General features: G+C 44.6%; 1 protein-coding gene across 38 annotated transcripts in view; it reads right to left on the reverse strand.

Annotated features, from left to right (window-relative positions):
• Positions 1-8,661: 8,661 nt before the first annotated feature.
• LCA5L (lebercilin LCA5 like) overlaps positions 8,662-20,483 on the reverse strand; it is a 48,600-nt gene continuing 36,778 nt past the window's right edge. For 32 of the 38 annotated variants that reach the window (XM_070252202.1, XM_070252200.1, XM_023630187.2 and 29 more), the window contains 4 exons: positions 14,549-14,633; positions 12,888-12,994; positions 12,585-12,726; positions 8,662-9,396 (listed from right to left, as the gene is read on the reverse strand). In XM_070252202.1, the coding sequence (XP_070108303.1) occupies positions 8,684-9,396; positions 12,585-12,726; positions 12,888-12,994; positions 14,549-14,633 (1,047 nt within the window). In that variant the 3' untranslated portion in view covers positions 8,662-8,683. The remainder of the gene's footprint in view (positions 9,397-12,584; positions 12,727-12,887; positions 12,995-14,548; positions 14,634-20,483) is intronic. The other 6 variants (XR_011432883.1, XR_011432880.1, XR_011432885.1 and 3 more) reach the window with 1 other exon arrangement.

A 20,483-nucleotide genomic window follows, 5' to 3' on the forward strand; every position in this document is an offset into this window, starting at 1 on the left:
CTTCCTTCTTTACAGCCTCTTATTCGCTGTGACCAATCTGTAACTGTGACAAGTGGCAGAGGGCTTTAACCATTAACTAAGTGGGCCATATAGCAGCTTAAAGCTACATTCTGTGATTAGTTTTTAAAAGGTCATATTGGTATTCTTGTGTTCCCTAAGGATCTAACAAGTAGCTCATTGTGATTTCTGCTCACTGTCTCATGAAAGGACGCAGTGCTGTGCTGCTGTACTGTGTCATCCCCAGAGTGGGTTTCAGGTTCCCCTCCTCATTCTCACTGACCCAGCACCCAGTTGACCTAACTTTAAGAAAGGATGCAAACAGGGAACGCAGCCATATTTATAACAGACAGCATCATGGAGGACTTGGACACGAGCTTCCAACATCTCAGTTACCACACAGGGTGCATTTTGGCCACAAAGGATGAGAAGCCAGTCTGAGGAGGAGATCATAGCAGCACAAGGAAACTGCAGGGTCCGGGTCCCTTAGAGGCCACATGCCTAACGTCCATTTCTAGTGAGCTGCGGGCATACCTAGCAGGTTGTACAGTAGAGGATCGGGCAGCCAGGTATGGCCTGCCCAGGGACATCCTTGGATCACTAACCAGTATAACGTCTCCCTGACGAGACCCCTATTTATCTCCTAAGGATGAATTCTTTCACTGAAGACTGCAAGGATTTTGACAAATCTCACTGAGGCTAGAGGAAAAGATTTACAGTTCACTGCTGTTCATTCTTTCCACGGACGTTAATAGTTTGTGAAGATTAAAGAGGGGAAATTTAAATGTCATGTTTCACATCACTGTGGTTTTTTAAAACTGCATTTGTTTTTAAATAAATAATAAACATGGTACAGGTATACCTCGGGGATATTGTGGATTTGGTTCTAGACCAGTTCAAGAAAGCGAATATCACAATAAAGTGAGCCACACAAATTTTTTGGTTTCTTCATGCATATCAAACTTAGGTTTACACTATGCAGTAGTCTATTAACTGTGCAATAGCATTATGTCTAAAAAAAATGTATACACCTTAATTAAAAAAATACTTTATTGCAAAAAATGCTAACCATCACTTGAGCCTTCAGCGAGCTGTCGTCTTTTTGCTGATGGAGGGTCTTGCCTCGATGTTGACGGCTGCTGACTGCTCAGGGTAGTGGCTGCTGAAGGTCGGGGCAGCTCTGGTAATTTCTTAAATAAGACAGCAGTGAAGTTTGCTGCATTTTTGACTCTTCCTTTCATGAACGATTTCTCTGTAGCGTGTGAAGCTCTTTGATGGCATTTTCCCCGCAGTAGAACTTCTTTCAAAATTGGAGTCACTTCTCTCAAACCCTGCTACTGCTTTATCAACTAAGTTTATGTCATATTCTGAGTCCTTTGTTGTCATGTCTGCAGTCTTCACCAGGAGATTTCGTCTCAAGAAACCGTTTTCTTGGCTCATCCATAAGAAGCAACTCCTCGCCCCTTAGTTTTATCATGAGATGGCAGCAATTCAGTCACGTCTTCAGGCTCCGCTTCCAGTTCTCGTTCCCTTGCTGTTTCCACCACATCTGTAGTTACTTCCTCCACTGAAGTTCCGAACCCCTCAAAGTCATCCGTGAGAGTTGGAATCAACTACTTCCAAACTCCTGTTAGTGTTGATATTTTGACCTTTTCCCATGAATCACAAGTGTTCTTAATGGCATCTAGAATGGTGAATCCTTTCCAGAAGGTTTTCAGTTTACTTTGGCCAGATCCATCAGAAGAATTACCATCTATGGCAGCTATAGCCTTGTGAAATGTATTTCTTAAATAGTGAGATCTGAAAGTCAAAATGACTCCTCGATCCATGGGCTGCAGAGTGGACGCTGTGTTAGCAGGCTTGCAAACAACATTAATCTTGTACACCTCCATCAGAGCTCCTGGGTGACCAGGTGCCGTGTCAGTGAGCAGTCACATTTTGAAAGGAATCTCTTTCTGAGCAGTAGGTCTCAACAGTGGGCTTAAAATATTCAGTGGACCGTGTTGTAAACAGATGTACTGTCACCCAGGCTTCTTTGTTCCTTTTTTTTTAATAGATTTTTTTCCTTCTTTTGCCCAAAGCCCCCCAGTACCTAGTTGTATATTTTAATTGTGGGTCCTTCTAGTTGTGGCATGTGGGATGCTGCCTTAGCATGGCCCAATGAGTGGTGCTAGGTCTGCACCCAGGATCTGGACCCTGAGCTGCCGAATCAGAGCGCGCAAACTTAACCACTCGGCCACGGGGCTGGCCCTGTTGTTCCGTTTATAGAGCTCAGACAGAGTAGATTCAGCATAATTCTTAAGGGCCCTAGGATTTTCAGAATGGTAAATGAACATTGGCTTCTACTTAAAGTCACCAGCTGCACTAGCCCCTAACAAGAGAGTAGGCCTGTCCTTTGAAGCTTTGAAACCAGGCATTGACTTCTCCTCTCTAGCTATGAAAGTCCCAGATGGTACCTTCCAATATAAGGCTGTTCGTCTGCATTGAAAATCTGTTAGTGTAGCCGCCTTCATGAATTATCTTCGGGAGAACTTGCTGCAGCTTCTACATCAGCACCTGCTGCTTCATCTTGCACTTTTTATTGTTTTTTTTTTTTTTTGGTGAGTAGCATTCACTCTGAGCTAACACCTGTTGCCAGTCTTCTTTTTTTTTTGCTTGAGGGAGATTAGCCCTGAGCTAACATCTGTGCCAATCCTCCTCTATTTTTCATTTGTGGGATGTTTCCACAGCATGGCTGATGAGTGGAGTAGATCCGCGCCCTGGATCCGAACCTGCGAACCCGGGCGCTGAAGTGGAGAATGTGGAACTTGAACCACTTGGCCACAGGGCCGGCCCCTTCACCTTGCACTTTTATGTCATGGAGATGGCCTCTCTCCGTGAACCTCAGGAAGCAACATCTGCCAGCTGCAAACTTTGTTCTGCAGCTTCCTCATCCCTCTCACCTTCACGGAATTGAGGAGAGTTAGGGCCTGGCTCTGGATCAGGCTTTGGCTTAGGGAGTGTTGTGGCTGGTTTGATCTTCTCCACAGAACACTAAAACTTTCTCCACATCAACAATAAGGCTGTTTTATCATTTGTGTGTTCGCTTTTAATTTCCTTCAAGAACTTTTCCTTTCTATTCACAACTTGCCTAACTATTTGGCACAAGAGGCCTAGCTTTCAGCCTGTCACCGCTTTTGACGTGCCTTCCTCACTAAGCTTAATCATTGCTAGCTTTTGTTTTAAAATGAGAGACGGGTGACTCTTTTCACTTGAGCCCTTAGAGGCCATCGTAGGGTTGTTAATTGGCCTAATTTCAATATTGTTGTGTCTCAGGGAATAGGGAGGCCCCTGGGAGAGGGAGAGAGACGGGGAACGGCTGGTCGGTGGAGCAGTCAAGAGACAACATTTATTGAAGTTTGCCTTCTTATGTGGGTGTGATTGGTGGCGCCCCGAGACAGTTACAACAGTAACATCAAAGATCATTGATCATGGATCACTGTAACATAACAATGAAAATGTGTGAAATATTGCAAGAATTACCAAAATGACACAGACACATGCAGTGAGCAAAAGCTGTGGGAAAAATGGCGCCGATGGACTTGCTCCATGCAGGGTTGCCGCAAACCTTCAATTTATAAAAGCACAGTATCTGCGAAGCACAGTAAAACGAGGCCTGTCTGTACTGAATTCGAAAGATACAGACGGGTCTACTGAGAAGTGTATCTTCTGACTGCAGTCCTGTCACCCAGTTTTCCAAAGTTTACCATTGTTACCAGTTCCTTACGATTCTCCCAATGATATTCCATACATTTATGAATGTTGATACATGTGCTTTTAAAATAAAAGTTTTGTGAATTATAAAAGTAATACCTAAAAAAAAAAAGTTAGGGGGCTGGCCCAATGATGCAGCCGTTAAGTTTGCACGTTCTGCTTCGGTGGCCTGGGGTTCGCCGGTTTGGTTCCCGGGTGTGGACATGGCACTGCTTGTCCAGCCATGCTGAGGTAGGCGACCCACATGTAAAGCAGAGGAAGATGGGCACGGATGTTAGCTCAGGGCCAGTCTTCCTCCTTGGAAAGTATAGAAAAGGAGCCAGGAAGCAAAGTGTCCTGTGATTCCACAGAACTGGGATTACTGGTGTGGACATTTGTGCTTTTCCTTTTTTCTGTGTAACATATGGATAGCTATAGGTTTTGTTTCTGTTAAAAAATACTAGATAAAGTTTATAGCTTTACATGAAAATAGACATCTGTTGTTTGATTTAAAATACATCTAAAGCTGTCTTCATGCCAGTTTTGTTTGCTTTATATTTATGGGAAGTGAAGCGGGGAAATCTTTGTATACACAAATCCACAGTCACTTTTGTATGGGGTTAGTATACCCTTCCTGTTGCCGGCCCAAGTGGGTGGGATGCCGGGTACACTCGTTTGCTGTCCCCTGTCTGGCTGGGCTCTCTGGCCTCCTATGGTTTTCCTTACACACACACAGTTCTCCATGGGGGCACTGTGTGTGTGTGTGTGTGTGTGTACCGACCCTTCTCCCCAGTCTGGTTATATTTTACCAGACCTTTGAGATTGTTTATAAAGCCTTCCCTGATCACTTTAGATGATACTGATTTCTTTTTTCTTCCCCTCCTTGTCTGAACATCTTAAGTAACATCTATATGACTGATTTGTCAACTAATTTTGCACTGACTTGTGGTGTCTGCTCTTGTGGTTTTGTTCCTTATGTTTTAGATACTTTTTTTTGTGATAAAAGGTTTTCTTTCCATCCATGCTGCAAGTGCCTTTGGGGCCAGAGACTGTTCCTTGGGTTTTTTCTTTTTGATGAGGAAGATTGGCCTGAGCTAACATCTGTTACCAATCTTCCTCTTTTTGCTTGAGGAAGATTGTCACCGAGCCAACATCTGTGCCAGTCTTCCTCTATGTTGTGTGTGGGATGCTGCCACAGCATGGCTTGACAAGTGGTGCTAGGTCCACACCCAGGATCTGAACCCACGAACCCTGGGCCACTGAAGCGGAGCATGAACTTAACCACTATGCCACCGGCCGGCCCCTTCTTAGACTTTTTATACCCCTCCCGCTATGTCTTCAGTCAATACCCAGGAATATTTAACTAAAAAAAAAAAAAAAAAATCACGTAATAGTTTTCCACTGGGGCCATGCATGCCTTTCACAGGGAGTGTATTTTCTTCATAACTGAGGTGTTACCAACCACCAGTTGTTAGGAGAATTTTCTAGGGTGTTCTTCGCTGACTAGCCCTTCAGGACAGAGCCCTCGGGCGGCATCACCAGATTCAGAGCTGCATGTGTGGTTGGTTTGCACCCCCTGTGCAGCCCAGGGTGGCAGTTCGTCCTCTCTGGGCTCACTGTTCTTGCTTGTGAGTCAGCTTTTCCGCCTGCGTATGTGGACGGTGAAGTGTGTGCATCCCTCTTTCAATGCTCGGAGTACTGACTCTTTGTTCCCAGTGAGTTCAGTCTTAAGTTGAATGAAGACTGGGTGGCTTTGGCCAATCTTCTTGTTGTTGCCTGTGCTTTTGATGTCATGTCTAAGAATCCATTGCCAAATCTAAGGTCAAAAAGATTTATATCTAAGTTTTCTTCTGAGAGTTTTATAGTTTTAGCTCTTATGTTTAGGTCTTTGATCCATTTTGAGTTAATTTTTATATACAGAGTAAGGTAAGGCTTCGACTTTGTTCTTTTATGTGTGAATATCCAGTTGTCCAAGCACCGTGTGTTGAGAAGACTGTTCCCCATCGAGTGGTCTTGGCATCCTGGTCAAAAACAGTTGACTATAGATACATGGGTTCACTTCTGGACTTTCAGTTCTGTTCCATTCTTCTACATGTCTGTCCTTACACCGACACCACAGTGTTTTGATCGCTGTTACTTTGTAGTTAGTTTTAAAATTGGGAAGTGTGAGGGGCTGGCCCCGTGGCCGAGTGGTTAAGTCTGTGTGCTCCGCTGCAGGCGGCCCAGTGTTTTGGTGGTTCGAATCCTGGGCACGGACATGGCACTGCTCATCAAACCACGCTGAGGCAGCGTCCCACATGCTACAACTAGAAGGACCCACAACGAAGAATATACAACTATGTACTTGGGGGCTTTGGGGAGAAAAAGGAAAAAATAAAAAAAAATCTAAAAAAAAAAAAAAAAATTGGGAAGTGTGAATCCTCCGATTTTGTTCTTTTTAAAGATTCTTTTGGCTCTTCTAGGTCCCTGCAATTCTATAGGAATTTTAGAATCAGCTTGTCGATTTTTACGAAGCAGTTAGCTGGGACTCTGATGGGGATCGCGCTGAATCTGTCAGTTTGGGGAGTATCGCCATCTGAACAATACTAAGACTTCACTTCATGAACATGTCTTTCCATTTATTTAGATCGTCTCTAATTTCTTTCAACAATGTTCTGTGGTTTTCAGGTGATAAGTTTTGCACTTCTTTTGTTAAATTTATTCATAAGTATTTCATTCTTTTTCATGCTATTATAAATAGGATTTTTTTTTAAACTTCATTTCAGATTGTTTGTTTCAAGTGTATAGAACTTGATTTATGTACATTGCTCTTGTATTCTGCAACCTTGCAGAACTCATTTATCAATTTGAATAATTTTTAGTGGATTCCTTAGGATTTTCCACATATCAGATCATGTCATCTGTGAATAGAGATAGTTTTCTTTCTTTCGTTCCCTGAATGCCTTTTATTTCATTTTTGCCTAATTGCTCTGGCTAGAGCCTCCAGTCACTGTGGAGTAGGAGTGATGAGGGGACATTCTGTTTTTTTCTTCATCTGGTTTTGGTATCAAGCTTATACAGGCCTCCGAAAAATGAGTTGGAGGGTGTGCCTTTTTTTCTATATTCTAGACCAGGTGTTTTAAGATCTGAATTTTTCTATTCTTTGAATATATGATGAACTTGCTGGTAAAGAGTGCATTTTCTTTTATTTTTATTGTAAGATTTAAATTTCTTTAATAATTATCGGGTTTTCAGTTTTATATTTCTTCTTGAGTCGTATTAGGCATTTTAGTGTAGGGATTTATCCATTTCTTCTCAACTTTCAAATATGTTAGGGTGAAATTTTTGTAAATGCCCAATATGTGATGGAGAATACAAGTTTTGAAGTTGTTGGGTGTGATTGTCTGTGTATGTCCATTAGGTCAGAGTTACCAGTTGTCTCGTTCATCTGTACTGGTGCTTTTTTATTTGCTGAGCTGTCCATCACTGAGAAAAGTGTGAAAATCTCCCGCTGTGGTGTCACCTTGCAGTTCTGTCAATTTTTGTTTTATGTTTTCAAGTTATTGTTAAAGCTTGTACATTTAGAACTCATATCTTCCTGGTAGATTGAACTCTCTATTGCGTTATAGTAATCCATGTTGTCTCTAGTCATAAGTTCTGCCTTTAGGTCTGGTTTTTTTTTTTTTTTTTTTTTTGAGGAAGACAAGCCCTGAGCTAACTGCTGCCAATTCTCCTCTTTTTGCTGAGGAAGACTGGCCCTGAGCTAACATCCGTGCCCATCCTCCTCTATTTTATACATGGGACGCCTACCACAGCATGGCTTTTGCCAAGTGGTGCCATGTCCGCACCAGGGATCCAAACCAGCGAACCCTGGGCCGCCGAGAAGCTGAGCGTGCGAACTTAACCACTGCGCCACCGGGCTGGCCCCAGTATAGTCTAAATTATTAATCAGTTGCCCTTATAAATAAATGAAGGTAAGTTAACTGATTAACATTGGGAGTACACTCCTTTTTGTACAGGTCTAGTTTAAAATATTCTAGGTGTAATGAATAGATTAATTAGGACTGAGCAGCTAGCTTGAGTGGACGCTAATTATACTGATACGCTTTTTTTTTTTTCGAACAAGATTAACAGAAAAAAGGTCAAGGTACAGGTATGCAACAAACATAAATAAAAACTACTGAGTCTTAGGTATACGTGAGGACAGTATCATCACAAAGGTAGAATATCAGATGCCCAGTTTAGCTGAATAAGAGACACTCAAATAATTCTCATAAAAACAAGCTTGGTAATCACTGCTTTTTTTTTTTTTAAGTAAAGAGAGTCTTCTGATCATACTGTTCCCTTTCAATGCTGCTTCCATGTTTTTAAGTTCCAGCGCAGTTTGATGCTAAAATTCTTGTATGTCTGAGATGTGTATGTCTTGGGTTGATTAAATTAGACTTGCAAGCTGTGGAGTCCCATAGAATATTAAACCCACAGAATAAATCAGTCTTCCAAAAGACAATGGGCATGTTTCAGTTGTGGGGAAAAAAAAGATGTAATTTCATATTTGAAATGTCATTGGCCAATATACAATGGATTTTTTTTTTTTTTTTTTAAGATTTTATTTTTTCCTTTTTCTCCCCAAAGCCCCCCGGTACATAGTTGTGTATTCTTTGTTGTGGGTTCTTCTAGTTGTGGCATGTGGGACGCTGCCTCAGCGTGGTTTGATGAGCAGTGCCATGTCCGCGCCCAGGATTCGAACTAACGAAACACTGGGCCCCCTGATACGGAGTGCGCGAACTTAACCACTCAGCCACGGGGCCAGCCCCTACAATGGATTTTTTTTATTAGATTACCAATAAAACCTTAGTTATCCAAAGTCAATTTAATTACTGAAACACACACACACACAGACACATTAAAATTACAAGATTAAAGGCACATAAGAACTAGAATATCAAACCGGAATGTATTAGGATATTGATTATATTTAAATAATTATTTTTCTTTTTCCTTCTGTGGGTGAAGAGGACTTCATAGAATTTACCATAGTTACTTTAGAATCTCCAAACGCGTTGCTGGCCGAGGCCTGGCTGGGAGGGAGGTGGAGCATCTTCTTACTTCTCGAAGTCTCCTCAGACCCTCCGGTACCTGTTTGCTCATCTTTTAGGACACAGCCTGAGCCAAAGAGTTCTTCCATTAGGCTGCTTTTCTTATCTCGGAATGTCGTCTCCTTTGCGTTGGTTCTGGAAGAGATCCCGAAGGAGGGTTCATACCCGCCAGCCGCGGGTTCTAGCTTCAGCTCTTGCGCGTTGCCGCGACGTCTGCTTGTGCTGTGACCGTATCTCAGGATGCCGGCGTTGGCTGGCCCGCCCGAAGCTGGGAGCCCGTGATGCAGGTTTTCGATGGCTTCTGTGAAGGAATAATGCTTTCTCTGTCTGAAGGATGTTTTGCTGTTTGGGGCAGCCTGTTTATCACGTCTCTCGTCCGTGTCGCTTATGTGTAGACGCCCTTTAAACTTCTCTTTCACTGTGTCTTCCTCCTGACTGCCTTCCCTTTCAGGAGTTACCTGAATTGTTTTTGGTGGTAGTTCTTCTTTCACTAAAGTGGCTTTTTCTTCTTGATCTTCCTTGTTCTCTCTTTGTCTTCCAGTATTCTTCAGAGGTGGCTCCACTTCCCAGTGTTCCTCTTCCTGTGATAAACCTATGTGAGAGGAATAGTCAATTTAGTGGTCTTTAAAATGAATGGATTTCTATTTCAAGGTGGCATGTTTAGCACATTTATCTACACTCCCTGACAAGCACATTAAGATGACAAAAAAGGTACGAAAATAAATGCGTCACCACGAGAATACAGGAAAATGTTATACATACCAAATAAATGAGAATTATGAAGTCAAAGAAAAGTGATATTCATAAAAGAAGAACTAAAATTTGCCAATAACTTATCAATAGATGTTCAACATCGCTAGCTGGATGTAATGCCAGTGAAAACAATGAGAATATTTTTTACCCACCCACTTGGCAAATAACTTGCCGAGTTGACGAGAATATGGGGAAATGGAACTTGTGTTCCCCACTGCGGGGGTTATAAATTGGTCTAGCTCTTTTTGGATGGCAATCTGGCAGTATCTATCAAAATTTTAAGTGAACATACTCTCAGACCCAACAACTGCACTTCTAGGACCAAACCCCACAAAAGTACACAAAGATGGTGCAAGGATGTTGACTGCAGCGTGGTTTAATAACAGTGAAACCTAAATGTCTGTCGAGGGAGTCGTGGTTAAATAACCTATCGCGTGCACAGCCTGCAGCGTGCTAGGCAGCTGCTCCAAAGAGGGAGGTGACGGACACGAATGGACAGGAATAGACGTTCCAGGCGCACTGTGGCACGAACAGCCCATTTGGAGAGGAGCCTCCTTTCCGGTTCTTCAGCACTCAGGCAGCCCTGCCCTAACCCTCCCTCTCCAGAGGAAAGGCCCGCGCAGGTGCAGACACACACGCGCCCTGAGGAAACCTGCGTGGGCCACCTCCATACTGGTCAGCAAGGCACCACTGACAATCTGAGTGGCCAGTCCTTTGTGAGGGAGAATGGGGACAGTGTCGCATGTGCAGACAGTTGGAAAACTTCCTTAAATGAACACATTCTGAAATAAAACTACTCATTTATACTCCAGGAAAATAAAAAAGGAATTCTTGCAAGACAAAGAAGTGTGTTTCAAGAATTAGTGGTGAGCAAAGAAGCCAGCAAAATGTTTAGTTAATTCTAAAAAAACTGTTAATATTGTGCCCTATGATACTTGATGCAAATGGTGAAATTTGGTAACGTGCTGAAATTGCTGCTTCTCTCCTCCACCACTCCCAGCCGCAGTCCGGGTGCCTTCGTCTCTCGCCCAGGTTGTGGCAGTGGGCTCCTGCCTGGTCTCCCTGCTGCCGCCCTTCCCTCGCAGCAGCCCAGGGAGGTAGGTCTGCTCCCTCCTCAGAACCTTCCATGGCTCCCCACCACCCTCAGAGAGAAGGCCCAGGTCTTTACGATGGCTACAAAGCCAGGCCCCATCTGGGGACACCCCTCCCCCCATCTCCTACTTCAGTCCTCCCCTTGGCACAGCCCCCGTCCAGGCTATGGGGTCTGTGGAACATTCTTTGCCTGGAATGCCCTTCCCCAGGTGTCCACGTGGATCACTTCGTCCCTCCTTGCAGGTCTTTGCTGAGGTGCCATCTTCCCAACTTCGCACCACCAGCCCTGCCTCAGCCCCCTCCCTCCCCTCTTCTCTGTGCCTCACCCCCTAACAGACCACGTGCCTTCTGATCTCATGTAATGTTTGTCACTCGACTGTAAGCACCTCAGGGCAGGGTATTTTGTCTTCACTGCTGTATCCCTGGTGCCCAGAACAGTGGCTGACAGATAGTGTGTGCTTAAAAGATATTTGTCACATGAGTGCATAAACTGTAGGACAGTATAGGGATTGCCAAAATGGACTGAAAAGCAAATGGAAAACTTAAATAGACGAGTGACTGAAAATGCAGTTGTCCTCGGCTCCCGCCAAATGGCCCCAAACAGAGGGCTTTCCTGGCGAGTTCTGCTGCACCTTTGTGTTCGCTCAACTTTATTGGAAGGCCATGTGGCCCCGCATCTAAGGGGTGGCCCCGCTAGGCCCTCTCAGCAGGCCTCTCCGCTCTGCTGCAGGGAACGCGGGTGACGCAGGTGACCTGTGCTGGGTGAGCTTTGAGGATTGTTTGTTGGTGACCGTTCTTTCCATGGAGGTTGTGCTTGCCTATCCATGTGGGGTTTCACCCACATTTCCCATTAGCAATAATTTAACATGAAAACAATGGGGCGGTGTCTTCAAAATTCTGAAGGAAAAAGATCTCCAACCTAGAACTTTCTTTGTACCCAATTATTAACCGAGTATAAGGGTAGAATAATGGCATTTCCAGATGGAAGGTGTACAAACTTCATGCACCCATTCTCAAGAAGCTCGTAGGGGCTGTGCTCTTGTGTCATGACGGCATTTACCAAGAAAGAGGAGGACCTGGTCTGGGAAACCAGCCCTGGTAGGAAGAGGGGATAGGCACCTGCAGCGAGAGCCTGGCATGGGAGCCGCACCCACGGGCAGAGGGCTACCGGTCAGAGACCAAGAGGCTTCAGCATTAAGGGCTGGTGTCACCAAGACCCCTCTCCGCCGCACCTCCCAGGCCCCGAATGTCCCTGGGCCGTCCCGAGGGTGGCTGATGAAGGGGAGGCCCCTCTCCCGGCGCGGCCGCCTGGGCTGCCTGCGGACACTCATTTCCCCACACAGGTGTTCCGCCTGACCTGCTCCCGAGAGCGGGAGGGGAGCCCTGAGAGGTTGGGCCCACGGCCTCCGACCTCTCCCTCCTGGACCTGCAAGGGGCCCTGCCAGGTGCCACCTCCACGCCCAGGATGAGCGTGACCTCGCCCTGATGGGGCCCGTGCACACGCAGGGAAGCTGAAGCCACAGTCTCCCCAGCTCGTCCTTTCTGGAAGTCTTCGCCGAGCCTTCACGGGGGGCAGCGCTGCCCTTCACTCAGCTGGGTGGGGTTTGCTGCTCAGTTTTTCGAAACTGAACATGCTGTTTAAGGGCACACAAGGACAGGGAGTCGTGAGGGGAGGACGGGCTGACTGGGTCCTGTGCAGGACGGGGAGGTTCATGGAGGTGGGAAGGGTGTGGTTCTGAAGGGCCCCGGGGGCTCCAGGGACACTGGTGTCCTTTTTCTTAAGCCACTGCTGACACAGGTGTTCCTTTTGTAATGTTGCTTTCCGTGGTGTGTGTGTGTTTTATGTTTACTTTGATAAGACACATGTGGACTAATTCACGATTTAGAAAAAGTCAAGTCAGAGTAAAGGAGACGACCAACAGTGGTCACAGTTACCTTCGTGTTTCCTCTTGGAGTCGCCCTGGCTCGGCGGGTCGCTGAGAACGTGAGGAGCCACCTGGCTGAGAAGGTGAGGAACCTCCTGGATGACGGCCCTTGATTTCGCTTTATGGCCAATGCTTCCTGTTGTCTTTTTACCCTAGAATTTAGAAAGGCAGCAAAAACAGGTTTTGGGTACAGATAACTTTAAATTGTATTTCAATGAAGACAAATACTTTTTTGTAAAGAACAAGTGACTTTATAGCCCATTGTTGTAAAGGGATCTTTAATTAGGCGCTGCCGGAATCAAGCGTGCTGTACCTTGGCTGGTAAAGATGGGCCGTCTTCCGACTTTTGGGTTTCCTGGTGTCTCACACTTGAAAGTGAAAAACTTTTCCTGTCTGCTTGGACTGATTTTGTTGAAGAAACTACAGAACAGGTACATTATATGTAAGAAACATATTTTACATTTGGAAGCAATATTGATTTCAAATATAAAATAACACTGAAGTTTGCAATGTAATAATGAAACAAAGTATACTAGGTATTTTCTAAACATTTTCAACGTATGTACGACATTTTCCAATTTCATTTTTTCCCCTACTGTCTCACCCATTTTGTCTTATTTTGGACGACATAGGTTAGGGGTATCACAGAGTTGGAGTACAAAGCAGGCAGGCGCCAGGTCGGGGCTGTTGGCGCACATGCTGTTCCTGCTCTCTGAAAGGACCCAACACTGTCGCCGTGCAGCTGTGAGCGAGCCACGGCCATCTCTTGTGTCACAGTGCTCCGTTATCAATGACCAACGAGCATGGCCACTAAGTCTAGAGGTCACTTTCCTTGAAGTATTACCCATTGAAATGACCCCACGGTTGATTTTATCATCTCTGCTGGCTGTTATTCTGGGTTATAATCCAGAAGCAAACAACGGAAGGCAAGGAAATTTGAGGTTGTTGCCTTTAAGAGTAATCGCGTGGTTAGTTACTTCTTCTGCCAAAACAGGTGAGGATTCCTGTCGTACCTCTTCTGAGCGGAATCTTACACTGGCAGATCTTGGGGCGAAAAATAAGTACATCCTGTCTTGAAGGAAACGATACTACTCAGCCATAAAAAGGTACAAACCAGTGACAGCAGCAGCAACATGGATGAATCTCAAAAACATTACGCCGAACCAAAGAGTACATGCCGTATGATGCCACTGAAATGAAATCCTAGAACGGGCGGACAGAGCTGCTGTGGCAGGAGGGAAATCAGTGGGTGTCTCCGGCCAGGACGGAGGGCGGCGGCAACTGACTGCTGAGGGGCCTGAGGGAACTTCCTGGGGAGAGGGAAACGCTCTGTGTCCTGATGGGGGTGGTGGTTACATGGGTATGAGCATCTGTCAAAACCCACTGAACTGCACACTGAAAATGGGTATATTTTAATTTTTATTTTTTTTGTGAGGAAGATTGGTCCTGAGCTAACACCTGTGCCCATCTTCCTCTACTTTGTATATGGGACACCACCACAGTGTGGCTTGAGTGGTGTGCAGGTCCACACCCGGGATCTGAACCTGCAAACCTCAGGCTGCTGAAGCGGAGGACACGAACTTAACCACTATGCCACTGGGCTGGTCCCTAAAATAGGTGCATTTTTTTGCATAAGTAAAGTTGATTTCAAAAATCCACACACTGGCTAACAGATACACCCAGAGAGTTCAATATTTGGCAGGCATTTTGCTTGAAGCTGAACAGTTATCCTCTCCTTTCACCTGAAGTAAGGACAGAAAGGACCAAGCAGAAGATGAGAAGACAGGAAAGCATTTCTAGTCTTTTCTGGCTGTTTCAGCCATATCACAGTTTCATTATTCAAGAATCACAAAATGGGTTTCAATGCCTGATAAAATGACTTTTTAAAGTATCCACAGTTTTGGTGATCATAAATTAGGAAAATCTGACTAGTTACTTAAAAATAAATTTTGAGCAAAAATAATTGAAACATACCTTTTGGATAATCTTCTTTTTCATGTAAATTTTTAAGTATCCGATTAGTGTAGATGTTTTTAATTTCAAGCTCTCGATCCTTCTCCTAAAGAGAACCACAATACCAATTCTTCTATAAATGTTTGCTTTTATCATCCTTGATTTCTTCTAAAAACAGGTTAAGTGAGCTCAGTATTCTTTGAATAGAATCTATAGATTCTAGCAGAAACAGAAACAGGCCATATCATTATATAGCATTCCTGGTATCAAAAAGTATTTTTTAACAGAGTGACAAACTATTGTGTTGGGAACGATATTTCTGAAGAGTTTGCAAGCCAGCTTCTTTCACTGTATTTTTCACTGTGCCATGAAGTTTATCGCTCTTTTGCATGCTCCAATATAGTGGCCACTGGCCACGTCGTTATTTAAACTAATTAAAATAAAGTTAAAAATTCAGTCCTCAGTCACACTACCCATATGTCAAGTGCCCAATAGCTACATGTGAGTGGTGACCACAGTATTGGTCAGTGCAGACAGAGCATTTCCATCATCGCAGAAAGTTCTACTAGGCAGGGCTGCATTTAGACAAGTGTAGGGTGGGTAAAGCCCAGAACAAAGATATCGTTGTTCAGCTTTAAATCTCAATATTGACTTTTTAAAGTCTTGGCAAGGAAAAAAAGGTTTGACATCCTTGCATGTAGAGAAAAAAGACAAAGCTTTTATTAAATACGAAACACTCTTTGTTACACATACATCAAGAGGCAAGCCTGTTAGACACAAGACCACTGAGTTTAAGTCAAAACCATTGTCAGGAGAGGTGGGCATATGTGAGTTAAGGGTGTCTCCCACTGTGCAATGAGAGAGGACAGCCCAAGAGGAAGGGGCCCTGGGATGGGAGAGAGGACCAAGGAGGAAAGAGAGAGATGGAGAGAAATCAGATGGAAAAGTCTCAGGCCTTGGCATGGCCCAGGAAATTCAAACCCCATAAACAAGCCCCCATGGTCAGCATGGAGCTAGAGTGAGATGGTATTGCCCCAGTCAGTTAGAAACAGCTCGATGCAATGTCTAGACCAAAAGCCAAAGATACTGCGTCCTTCAGCTCCACAACACATGGGGCCTGTGGAGGGGAGCTGTGTGGAGAGCTGGGGAACCCTCTCTAGAGTCCTCAAGGTTACAGATCCAGGTGATCCCATAGCACAGGCTTGGGGATAGAGTCTAGCCAGGAATCAGAGGGTGGGTGCATCTCAAGACACTGGCATCAACCATCAGCAAGGGAAGATCACCAAGATTTGACTTACCGAGAGGAGGCCATGAGTTTCAGCAGCCCCATTCAGTACACAACGGACAGGTCCTGGGAATCTCACTAGTTAAGACCAGTCGCTCTCCACAGAACTAGTTCTAGAGGATCCAGAGGACAGCGCATGGGTCCGCAGCCTCTTTCTCCTCCACCAATAGGACGTGCTCATTTTCCCTTATGCCTGGATGCTGTCTCCACTGAGAGATGGAGGATGGGGATGGGGAAAAAACTCTGCAGGTCTGAGAGGCAACCTAAAATAGGACTGTTTTTAATTAGAAGAGACTGAGACAAGCTTCTGTCCATTTCTCCACGTGCCTCCCTATCTCCACCTCCAATTTGTGGGAATGGGGGTCATAAGGAAGTACAGTTATAGAAAATAAAGAATATTACATATTTTTGCGCATCTGAATTGTAGAGTGTCGGTTTTGCACTTGTAATCATAAAATCAATTTGCTATTAGAGGTACATAAATGGATAAAATATGACAATATTAATCTTTTCTAGAATTTAGGTTTCTAGAAGCAAAAATGTTACAGTATTTTTCTCTTTTTATTTCTGTCTCATTGTGATAACACTTAGCTAGAAAGAACAGTGATGGTGACAGTTTATTACCGTGAAAAATTGGGCAAGTATATTCCAAGTATTATGTTTAAGAAGGATATTGTCTAGAACATTTCAGAAAGATTTTTCACCCACACTGGTTAAGACAAGGAAGATTCTGGTGTTTAGAGGGGCAAGTTTTCGCTATCTGGAAAGTTCAGTTGGGTCTTTTGATTTGATCTCCATCCTCAGAGGGTCAGTACGTACTTCAGCAGCAGAGAGCAGGAAGGAGGCAGGTTGAGAACTGCTGCGTGGCAAGTGGCTGGGGCAGCGATGGCTGGGGTCAGAAGGAAGTAACGTGAAGGACAGTTCTCCTTCAGGCTTCAAGTCTGTGTACCCACCACAGAGGTGGGCCAAAAATCGAAGACAACAGATTCAGAACACGATCCAGGATACTTGCGTGGTTGTGTGATTCAATTAGTTAATCAAGAGAAACAATAAGAGAAAATCTACACCTTGGAATGCTCATGAAATCTTGTGGAATACTCACAGGAAAGAATGACTACTCACGGCTCAGAGGGTATCAGGTCAGAGTTAAATAGGAAGTAGGATCGTGGTGTGGCAACATAGTAAGGTCAAGATAGATGGCCTCCAAAAATTAGATAGGAAACGATGTCTGGATAGACACCGGCCCTTTGACAGGGGTAAGCTTGTAGCCTGGGTGTAAGCTGGACTTGCAGCACCCCATGTGGGAGCTATGGAAGGCTGACGTCCATCCCCTCACTTTGGCCCATGCTCTAGAGATGGAGCAGAGCCTAGACTTGGTGTTGGGTGGCTTTGAAAATGAGTTTCAGGGTACAGAAATAGAAATTTTGATCTTTGGGACCATACCCTCCCAAGCTCAAGTAGTAGTGACTTATGTTAATGTGGCAGATTGTATTTTTCTAAAATTCCTACAGCAGTATTTCTGGTCCTATATGCTCTTCCAGAACCTTGAGACTCCCTGTCAAGAGGTGCCATCTTGCTCCTCCCCTTGTACTGCCTTGATGAAGGGAGTGAGGTGGACGTGGGGCTGTGTGACTGGTTCTCTATCTTTCGACTCTTCTCCTTGGAGCCCAGCCACCATGCTGTAAGGAAGCCCACACCACACGGAGAGGCTGCATGTAGGGTGGCTCCAGCCAACACTCTAAGAGCTCAGCTGTCAGTTAGTACCAGCTGCAGACATAGGGGTGAAACTTCAGGTAATTCCAGCCCCCAGACTTTGAACCACCTTAGTTGATGCCAAGAACAGCAGAGATGAGCTATCCCTGGCAAGCCCTGCTCAAATTGTAGATTTGTGAACAAAATGAATGTTGTCATTTTTTAAGCCACTAAGCTGTGGAGTAATATGTCATGCAGCCATAGTAACTGGAACAGTCGGGATTCTAAAACACCTTTAGAGTTTCCATTCCTCTTCCTGTGGGTCAGTACTAAGGATGACGAGGAAGCGTAAAAGGGAATCTCAGTTTTCCAGATGAAACAGCCCTGGAGGAAGGCAGGAGTATATCCTGAATGCAGGGAGAAACTAGAGGTGATGGGCCATGGGTTTAAAGACAGACTTACGGGGAAATGACTCATGGATTGTTTTCAATTATTTTGCATTACACCGTCTGTGTGTCCACTCATTTCTCATCTGTCTTCTGGCTCTTTGTTTCTGGGAGATTTCCTCAACATCCCTAGATTTTCTTTATCTTCCGGCTCTTCCACTGAGTTTTGTATGCTGGCAACCATCTTGTAATGTTCACTGATTGTTTTCTGATTTTTTTTTCCATTTTCATAACATTCTTATTTTATGGATACAAAATCTTCTATCCTGCGGTATTTAACTGAATCTACGGGGTCAGCTGTTCTGCTTGTTACTCTTCACGCTGCTGGTTTTCCGCATAGATCGGGTTGCCTGAACGTATTTAAGAATGAGGGGCTGGACTGATAACTTACCGGGTCTTCTGTGTGGAAATTCATTTTCTTGGCCGGCTCCTCTCTGGGGTGGGAGGGCAGGCTGGCTCTGGGTAAATCAGTGGGACTTGCTCACTGGCATGTCTTGCTTTGAGGTGGGTCATTTGACTGAGTGCCTCCCAGATTCCAGAATTTACTCTGTGAGGGGCTTTACCTCGGATGCCACTATTTAGACCAGCTGCCCCATTTCTTCTCAAGCGGTTCGTTCACTTTCTAGGGGAGGAGCCCCTTTCTGCCCGTGGGAGATGCTGGGCTGTCTGATGCTGTGCGCGCGGGTGAGCAGGACGGCAGGAGAGATGGCTGAATCCTTCGCCTGTGCTCAGCGCTCTCCCTCTGTCCCCCCCCACCGCCTGCTACCCGACAAACGCCTCTCTACGGACGCCCGCTGCCACCCCGAGACCCCGCTTTCAGGAGACTGGGTGCGGCCGGGCAAGGGAGTTTTCAGATCTCCCCAGATGATTTCTGTGCTCCCCAGTTTGAGGACCTTCGCTTCCGTCAAACAGGAAGATGGCTGCCTGAGCTCTGCTCCTGGTGGTCACCTGTGTTGATGCGGAGCATGGGGTCTCCCTGCCTGTCCCTGGGACCTCTCCACCACCTTTTCTGGGCTGTGATTATCTCTGTCTGGTTTCTCCATCAATCCCAAAAAACCCCTGCTTTTTATCTTCCAGAAATTCTCTGGCATTTCTGGTACAATCATGGTATCCTTTCTGGGGTTACACGTTATTATTTTAAAAATGTTTTCTGTCATTTCCATGGGGTTTAGGCAGGAAGGGATGAAAAGGGTGTATTTAGCCCATCTTCTTGATCTATTTCAACTCTTTTTTTGTGCATAAAATACGTAATTTTTCCCTTTGAAAAACTTTGATTATGAAAATATTAAAAATATGCAAAGTAGAGAGAATAGTAGAGTGAAGCTCAGAAACTGATGAGCTGGCTTCACGATGAACAACTCACGCCCATCTGCTTCCCTCACACACCCACCCTCTCGCCCCACTCCCCGGCCCTGGGTTCTTTTGGGGCAAATCCTAGACATCATAGAACTTAATCTGTAAATATTTTAGTATGTATGTATAACAGACAATGGCATCACTTTTAAAACCTAACCACAATATCAACACTTCACCTAGCAAAAAAGTCAATAATAATCTCTTAATATCGTCAAATATCCAGCTTGTTTCACATTTTTCCAACTGTTTTATAATTTTTTTTTAAAGTTCGTTTCAATCAGGATCCAAACAAGGTCCAAAACATTGAGATTTATTAATGTCTCTTAGTCTTCTTTTAAATTTGTTTACAGCTTTATTGATATAATTCATATACCATACAATTCACCCTTTCAAAGTATACAATCCAATTTTTTTCCTTTCTTTTTATTGTGGTAAAATGCACATAACATAAAATTCGCCATTTTAATCATTTTTAAGTGCACAGTTCAGTGTGTTGAATACACTGACATTGATGGTTGCTGTGCAACCATCACCACCATCCATTCCCAGAACTCTTTTCGTCTTGTAAAACTGAAACTGTCCCCATCAAACGACGACTCCCCATCCTGCCCTTCCCCCAGCTCCTGGCAAATCACCACTATACTCTCTGTCTCTGCATTTGACTGCTCTTAAGTTCCTCATTTAGGTGGAATAATACAGTCTTAGTCTCTTTGTGACTGGCTTATAATGTCCTCAGGATTCATCCATGTTCTAACATGTGAAAGAATTTCCTTTCTTTTCTTTTTTTTCAAAGATTGGCACCTGAGCTAACATCTCTTGCCAATCTTCTTCTTTTCTTTTTCTTCTTCTTCTCTCCGAAGCCCCCTGGTACATAGTTGTATATTTTAGTTGTGGGTCCTTCTAGTTGTGGCATGTGGGACGCCACCTCAGCATGGCCTGGTGAGCAGTGCCATGCCCGCGCCCAGGATCCGAACCAGCGAAACCCTGGGCCGCTAAAGCGGAGCGCGTGAAGTTAACCACTCGGCCACGGGGCTGGCTTCAGGATTTCCTTCCTTTTTAAAGCTAAATAACATTCCACTGTATGGATAGACCACATTTGGCTTATCCATTCATCTGTTGAGAGACATTTGTTGCTTCTTTAGCTATTTTTTGGAGGGGAGTGAGGAAGGTTGGCCCT

The sequence above is a fragment of the Equus caballus genome, chromosome 26, assembly GCF_041296265.1.
Source record: "Equus caballus isolate H_3958 breed thoroughbred chromosome 26, TB-T2T, whole genome shotgun sequence".
Lineage (NCBI taxonomy): Eukaryota > Metazoa > Chordata > Mammalia > Perissodactyla > Equidae > Equus > Equus caballus.